Source organism: Cordyceps javanica, chromosome 6 (genome assembly GCF_051103115.1).
Source record: "Cordyceps javanica chromosome 6, complete sequence".
Lineage (NCBI taxonomy): Eukaryota > Fungi > Ascomycota > Sordariomycetes > Hypocreales > Cordycipitaceae > Cordyceps > Cordyceps javanica.
The window spans coordinates 1,864,257-1,872,481 of record NC_139300.1 but is presented as its reverse complement, the minus strand read 5'-3'; the positions used below and the strand labels follow the sequence as shown (position 1 = coordinate 1,872,481).

The following is an 8,225-nucleotide window of genomic DNA, read 5'->3' as shown; positions in this document are numbered from 1 at the left end:
AGACAATTCTTTCAAGATATGGGACAAGTTCCCGGGCTGTAGCAGCTGCCTTCGCCCGTGTCATTTCGCTCCAGGCTTGCGAAAACTGTGAATAAAACTGTCACATTGTCGTGGGTGAGATGTTCAGCCTCGTTCCGTCGTTAAATTCGATCTTTGGGAAGTTAGGATGCGAGGTTTACGCCCAGCTCAGGGTCACGTACAGTGGCCCCCCCCCCCCCCCCCCACGTTGGAGTTGTGCTCAACTTGTAATCCCCGTAAGAACAAACGATGTGCAGGGAGGAGTCATTAGCTAATTCGCTGCCGTCCCTCCTTCCACCACCGTATTAATTAATAAGCTAATGAGACAATGAGGAACGCCATATGGAGTGAGAAAACCGGTCGTAAAACGCCAACCGTAAACCTCGCATCCTGACTCCAACGTGAGGGGTTGTCGCGGCGGGGGGGGGCAACAATGTACGTGACCCTGAGCTGGGAAGCCTGGCAGTTATCGCGATCAATAGTAATCTGCAGGTGTCGTTAGCCACAGCAAGCACGATAGTCCGGTGGGTTAATTAATCATATATTGCATTTCAGGCTGTGCATACTGAGGTAGCAATGTGCTCTGATGGACTCAGTCTACGGATAGCCAGTATATCTATATGCATGCGCGAAACAGTTGTGGCTTAAACACCGAAACGGGGTGACGAGAATCGCCGCTTCTGATACTGACGGTATGTTCTCGACAATAGCGACGCACTACGACATGTATATTCTCTGGGAGTTCACTGGTTGATAGTCGAAGCTAGTCTTGAAATTAATAGTATACCGAGTAATGTTCGCTCCCAAAAGCTGTCAGTTCCCACCAGCTCCTCCCTACCCTGTAGGGGAGGCTTGCACGGCCTGGATTGCTCTGGGGGTGGCCGGCAAGATGAAAACGTGTTCCTTCGCGACTGTCGATTGCTTTTTTTGTTTGAGGGGGGGGGGGCCATCTAGCATCATTCAAAGACATGTTCCACCACAGAGGATGCAGGGCCCGCTACGGAATTGCTTGGTCAAAGGGTGTCATGGTGTATACTAAATACATTCCTTCACCAAAGAGCGGAGACAGCGGAGTCGTAAGATAGGTACAAGGCCAAGAAGGCATATCGCGAAGGCGAGGAAGCGGCAACAGGGGTGAGCTGCTGATGTACTCTGTACTGTTAGAATAAGCCTCCCCACACGCTAACTGAGTTGACTACTAATGGTCACGCTGTGAAGTCGTTAACCTGCTGCCTTTACCAGTTAGGGTTCTTTCGGCATTCTGATGATAACTGGACCCGGTCACTCGACAATACTGGTAGCAGCAGGAATTTCAGCCCCTGACAATGAAGTGCTCAGTTGCTAGTCTGGCGATACGCCACACCAACCAGCGTATGACCTGACGTCCCAAGGAGTCTCGGCCGTGAGGCCACGTTCACAACTTTCTGGGCCGTTGCAACTTTGAACGACAAGACTGTACTTACTACTTAGAAACCTCAAATGAGGGTACATACTACTCAGGAGTTTTAATCACAAGCCATGCATCCTCAAGCCTCGCAAGGAAAGTGACTGGGAATGTCTGAGAACGCGCCTGCAGGACCCACCGCCTTCATATCCACCCGATGGCCTTCCGAGACCTTAATTTGTTCACTGTGCAGCTCATTTTCCGAAGCAAGTCAAGGTCGGTGCAAGATTAAGATAAGTTGGCGCAGGTGCGCGCTGCCAGCCGCTACAGTGGCCAACCCAGGCGACGAGGCCATTACCCGATCACCGAACCAGAGCAGCAGAGTGAGGCAGAAGAGAGGAACTCGAACCCATTCGGCGTCACAACCTGTAGGATCAAGATTGTTGTCTGCCGGCTTACTCTCTTACTGGAAGGTAGCAACTATTGTGGGGTTAGTTTCTCGGGCCTTTTAAGTTCTCAAAGATGAATGAGTCTAGGACCTCAGGTGCCCTTTTTGCGTCTTCGGCGTACTGTTCGCTCTCCCGCTGCTGCCCGGGAGGTCCCCCCCCCCCCCCCGGGGCCGACCGCCATGCGGTGTGAATGATACATATATGGGCTCGACTCCCTGATATCTATGGTCCTCCCCGACCATCCCTTTACTGCATACTCAGCCGTCCAGACTGACGTGAAATCAATATGTGGTGGTCACTGTTCTCCATTGTGTCGCTGCTGGCCCCTCTGCTGCAGGCAAGCCCAGTTGGTGATGTTCAAGCCAATGCACAGACTTCTGCCACCACTGCCACGACCACAGGATTACCCAGACTTGTTATCTACTTCCAGACCACGCATGACCAGGCCGGCAACCCAATATCGATGCTGCCCCTCATCAATGAGAAGGGAATAGCCTTGACCCATCTCATTGTATGCTCTCTCCACATCAACAAGAACTCAGAGATTCACCTGAATGACTACCCTCCCGGTGACCCTCACTTCTACACGCTGTGGAATGAGACGACGCATATGAAAAAGGCCGGAGTAAAGGTCATGGGTATGATTGGAGGTGCTGCGCCTGGGTCCTTTGACTCGTCGACTCTCGATGGAGACGCCGCGACGTTCGAGAAATACTACAGTCAAGTCCGAGATGTCATTACCAAGTTCGGCCTAGAAGGCATGGATCTGGATGTCGAACAACCAATGAGCCAGTCCGGCATCTCCAGACTGATCAGTCGACTACGCAAAGACTTTGGTTCCGGCTTCATTATCACACTAGCGCCAGTCGCATCTGCGCTGAGAAATGGTGCGAATCTCAGCGGGTTCAATTACAAATCTCTCGAAACTAGCAATGGACGAGATATCTCCTTCTATAACGGCCAATTCTATAGCGGCTTTGGCACCATGGCACGCACCGACGACTATGTAAAGATAGTATCGAATGGCTTTGCAGCGTCAAAGGTGCTTGCTGGACAGCTCACCTCTTCTGACAATGGGTATGGATATATCCCTTACAGTCAGCTCAATGCCACCATTATTTCTCTTCGCAATAAGTACGGTCAAATTGGCGGTGTCATGGGATGGGAGTACTTCAATAGCGAACCAGGTGGTACAGAGGAGCCCTGGAAATGGGCGCAAGTCATGACTGAGATTCTCCGTCCTAACTCCGTCCCCTACATGGAGATTACAATGGGTGACGCGAATCATCTCACCAATGTATACGACCATACTGTGGGCGATTCATCACCCATTGCCCGCCCGGGAGCCCGAGCTATTAACTATTATGCCATGGTCAACGCTTGAGAACTGAACGATGGAGCAAGCGAGGGACGAGGGACGCTGTACAAAGATAAGACAAAGATATATACGAGCAATAATATATAGTAGTCTAAAGGGGGCAATCACCTGTACGGTCATCTTGCGGTCTTGTCCCCAAACTTGAGTAATTCTCAGTTACGCACACCGAATTGGCATATTACCATCAGCAGCCAACCAATACACTGACGGCATGCGTCTACAGCTGCCCATCTAGCCACCTTCTCCAGCTATCATCACACAATATTGACCGAACACGCCCTTGCAACCAACTCGTATTTCCCCAAAAACCCCAGGAAGCCTGGAAACGACACCAATCGACCAGCGCCGTTTCCCAATGACGCTGAAAGTCCGAAAAATCGTATTTGGCACCATCCGTTTCATGTTGAGTGAGCAGTCGGTAATAACGCGCTAGTAAATCCAATTCCTCTTGTTGCATGGGTATTCTGTCCGGGAGTGATGCTCTTCTGCTGATCAGCATTTGCAAAGGGACGGAGCACGTGAACAGTTTTGCGAGATCGCTGGCCCCGAGACCCAATCCAACATATTGGAAATCAAAGAACGCAACGCTTTCTCCTGATTCGGTGGAAAATAAGTTCTCAGATTTTACATCACCGTGTATAAAGGTTTCGAATGGCCGGCCCCTTGGAGTGAGAAATTCTGCGACTTTTTCGGCGATGGACGTTGTACCATCTTCACTACAGAATACTGCTGACCATTCTGAGTCGGAGCTGCTGGCCAGCGAAGCATATTCTGTCCGTCTTGTAGCCAGGTACGTGTATCCACCATTGAGCCAGATGGATCTAGTTGGCAAGTTCTCACTGCTGGTCCTAGCCTCGAGCTCAGCAACAGGCGGCAGGAGGAGGCCTTTCATTGTGCTATCCTTCTGCATTGACCAGGCGCTGCCATGGAAATCTGCAAGCCATCTGATTGCTGAATGGACTTGCGTGGGAGACAAGTCACTCCTCTTATCACCAGCTATGGGAAATTGTACTCTCAAGTCAGTCATCAAAGTTGCAGTGACCTTGTTTTTGTCTCCAGATACGCCTGGTGCTGAGCTGAGCATCGAGGCTAAACACTTGGCGACGGCAACATCTGGTGGCAAGAACGGCGCAATTGCTTTGTAAAAGTATTGTTCCACTTCATAGCTGAATAGCTTTCGCAGGTGGCCCTCCCCTTCATTCGTATTCGGAGGGCAAATGACTTTTAACACGAGCCGGATTTTGCCATCGGGTCCAAAAGGGTATTCGACTGGCAACGTGGGCCGTGAACCCACGCCAGCAGATGGTATGCGTTTCGCCTCCACAGCATAGATGAATCCGTACCCTGATCATTGGACAAAATTAGCAATCTAATCAATGATATTCGACTATGAAACAGTCATCCACCAATTACCTGCCCACAGAGCTTGAAGTTGTTCCAAGTTTAACAGCTCGAGGCCCGCATCCGCCAGTAGTTTGCCAGCCACCCGTTCAAGATCTTCTTGTCCGAGCATGGTCACTTGAACTCAATATACAGTACAACATGGGCTTCATATAATTTTGATAGAGAAGAAGAAAACAGCCAACGCCCCCGAAAATACTTTGCGATCGGGTGTGATGTGTGCCTCATGCCTTGTTACTGGCAGTGATAGTTACTTGAAGTTTTGGGGAAGTTGGAAGAAGGCCTATTGTAATATACAAAGGGGTATAGGCGCCACAAAAAGGTGTGGCGCGTCCACTTTATTTATTTTTTTTGGCACGACACGACGAAAACATAAGACGCAAAGTTCAATCAGTGTAGTTACTCAATATAGTAAACCTGCCGTCGATTCTCAACTCCAGACCATCGATCTATGGGACGTATGGTCGATACATTGTAGGCTACTGACTAGCAGATTATATCATTATTGGAAGCGTGACAGGGGGTGATGGCAGTTGCGTGGTCATACAACGAGTAATATATAATCAAAGGCGCAAGTTATATTCTTGAGTGTTTGCCAATAGGGAAGCTTGATGAAGACCACTTTCTTGAGCCTTGCATGTTGCTGGCAGTAGAGCAAAGCTGGCAAACGTGGCCCGGCTAGCTGAAGCATTGCGCGACTACCAGACGAGACATTTTGCGGCAAAGTGATCTGTACTTAGTTACATGCAATTGAATGTAGTGGTTTGTCTATGGAAATGCTACCAGAAACCGCCCCCTTGATTCCTGACTGATCATGACTTCACACAATCAAAGCTGCTGATATAGCCGCAAAACTTAATTGTGCCGCATTGTTGCGTGGTTTACCGTGGTTTTTATAGCTGCAATCTCCCATTCTGCTTGTCTTTACCAAATCTACCCCTCTAGCCAAGCTTCATCTATTGTCTCTTGGCTAGTATAAGTGTATTGCTCCATATGGCAGGAGCGGCATATTTGCTATAGATTGACTTGATATAGTCGGTGTGCGGACGTTTGCACGCAAAAAAAACTCAACCAATGAGGTCGTCGGTGCAAATTCGTCATTACTCGCAGCTATCAGGTCATTGACCGAAGTGGACCTGAAGCACCAGACCTCGCTGCACGATGCAGCGAGGTCTAGTGCTCTTATGGTATCAACAATTCGAGCCAACTCTAAATTGTACTCGGAATGGGCCTGAGCTCTGCGCTCCGCAGTGTAATTGGTCAATATATTGAGCTAACCCTGCTGCATCGGAGAGTTCGTAAGTTTACTGGGTATCCTGTAGGCTGTAGGTAGGTAGTTAGCAGCTCGGAACTCGCTAGGTTAGCTAGTTAGTAGGTAGTTAGCACTCCTAGCAGGCTACGGTGTAGATGATCCACTAGAAGAAAACATGTCAAGTGCCTACTTGTATAAATGGACAGCCGTGTCTCCAAAACCGCCGTATGAACTTGCCCACCCTCCCCTTCTCCCCTTATTGATAAATCTCGTGATATATTGCAGGACCAGATAACTCCTGCCAATATGAAATTGGCCGGATTTTTAGTTACTGTGCTACTCAGCGCTGCCGTGGAAGCAATAAATGCTGCCAGGCCCAACTTCATATTCATCATAACGGATGACCAAGATCAGCAACTCGGCTCTGTCGACTATATGGACTCTGTGAAGAAAAACCTGAGGAACGAAGGCACCACATTTTCCAAGCATTTCTGTACCGTCTCTCTTTGCTGCCCGTCCAGGGTCTCACTCCTTACAGGCAAGGCTGCCCATAATACCAACGTGACTGACGTTAAGCCGGTATGTTATGTTCAAATACGCTGCTGCCAGAGGGCTTGTGCAACGACTAGCTGACAGATAAATAGCCATGGGGTAACTGCTGTTACATCTCTGCTGTTCATAAATCCTACTAATGAAAACCAGGTGGCTATCCCAAATTCGTTTCGCAAGGGCTGAACGACGACTATCTCCCTCTCTGGCTGCAGAGCGCTGGCTATAACACGTACTATACTGGAAAGCTGATGAATGGACTTGGGGTCGAAACGTACCAAAACCCTTCCCCTCGCGGATGGACCCGCTCTGATTGTATGGAGATTGCTCTGGACTGGCCTTCCATCTGATGCAATTGCTAAATGTCGCAGTTCTGTTGGATCCAAACACCTATGTGTATAACAACGCTTATTTCACCCTCGATAACAAGAAGTGGCAGGCTTTTCCGGGAGAATATTCCACTGATCTTATTTCAAGAAGGTCTCTCGAATTTCTCCGAGAAGGAGTCACTGCCGGCCAGCCTTTCTTTCTCGGAGTCGCCCCGATCGCTCCACACTCTGAGGTGACCGATACATTCAGAGAGCCTGTACCGGCCAGTCGCCACCAGGACCTGTTTCCGAATGCCCGGGTCCCAAGAAATAAGAATTTTAATCCGGAAAAAGTACTCAGTCTATGTCACGTCGGGGAGTTGGAAGCACTTCGCTGACCTTGTTATATACAGCCTGGAACCGCAAGCTATTTTAAGAATTTGCCTAGGCTCAATGATTCTCAAGTTCGATACCTCGACAACTTCCAAAGAAGACGTCTGCAGTCCTTACAGGCCGTTGATGATCTGATCAGTGACATATTCAATGCTCTCCAGTACCACCCCGATGTTTTGGCCAACACATACATCATCTACACTGCTGACAACGGTTTCCACCTCGGCCAGCATAGACTGCCAGCCGGCAAGACCTGTGGTATCGAAGAAGATGTAAACGTCCCGTTCATTATTCGCGGCCCTGGAATCTCAAAAAACGAGACGGTCAACTCTCCCTCTTCGCACACTGACCTCGCGCCAACCTTCCTCACGTTGGCTGGCATACCTCTTAGAGACGACTTTGACGGGTTGCCTATTCCTGTAAGATCCGCAGATAAACCCTCGGGTCTGGTGAAGATTGAACATGTCAACATTGAGTACTGGGGAAGAGGTATTATCGAGGGCACTGCGTTCGATGGACTGAGTATGAAAACACCTCCTTTTGGTCGTGATTTGTGTACTGACAGCCGGTGCAGGGGGTTACTTTGGTCAGAATACGTACAAGACTGTACGGATTGTCTCTGCGGAGTATGAATTTATGTACACAGTGTGGTGCAACGGCGACCATGAGTTATACGACATGAAGGTACGTTGATCAATAAAGTTAGATCCATGCGTATTTAACTAACGCGATCGATAGAGAGACCCCCACCAAACACTTAATCTGTACGGCACAAAGTCTCAGTGTGGCCCTCACAACATCAATCAACTCACTAGGCGTCTCGATACGTTGATCCTTACACTCAAAAACTGCACAGGAAATTCTTGTCGCTACCCGTGGAAAGCAATTTTCCCATCCGGTGACGTGACTACCCTGCAGGATGCAATGGATACAAACTACGACTTGTTTTTTGAATCGCAGCCTTGGGTTTCATTTGACGAATGTACCCTCGGGTATATCCCAGAGCTTGAAGGCCCTGCTGGCCCAAAACCATACCAGGGATCAACTCATGCACAGTTACGTGACGAGCACTGGACATAGACGCAGGGTTGAA

At 49.2% G+C, this 8,225-nt stretch overlaps 2 protein-coding genes across 2 annotated transcripts; both read left to right on the top strand.

Annotated features, from left to right (window-relative positions):
- Nucleotides 1–2,137: 2,137 nt before the first annotated feature.
- Nucleotides 2,138–3,235, top strand: V2A60_009011 (uncharacterized protein; the record flags this gene model as incomplete). The annotated part of the gene is made up of 1 exon (XM_083260279.1): nt 2,138–3,235. The coding sequence occupies one exon, from the start codon at nt 2,138–2,140 to the stop codon at nt 3,233–3,235; it is 1,098 nt and encodes a 365-aa protein (XP_083116405.1).
- Nucleotides 3,236–6,188: 2,953 nt separating this feature from the next.
- V2A60_009010 (sulfatase family protein) lies at nt 6,189–8,212 on the top strand (the record flags this gene model as incomplete). The annotated part of the gene is made up of 7 exons (XM_083260278.1): nt 6,189–6,461; nt 6,527–6,533; nt 6,585–6,746; nt 6,803–7,092; nt 7,153–7,654; nt 7,707–7,816; nt 7,871–8,212. 7 exons carry the CDS (start codon nt 6,189–6,191, stop codon nt 8,210–8,212), a joined length of 1,686 nt encoding a protein of 561 aa, XP_083116404.1.
- Between the last annotated feature and the right edge of the window lie 13 nt (nt 8,213–8,225).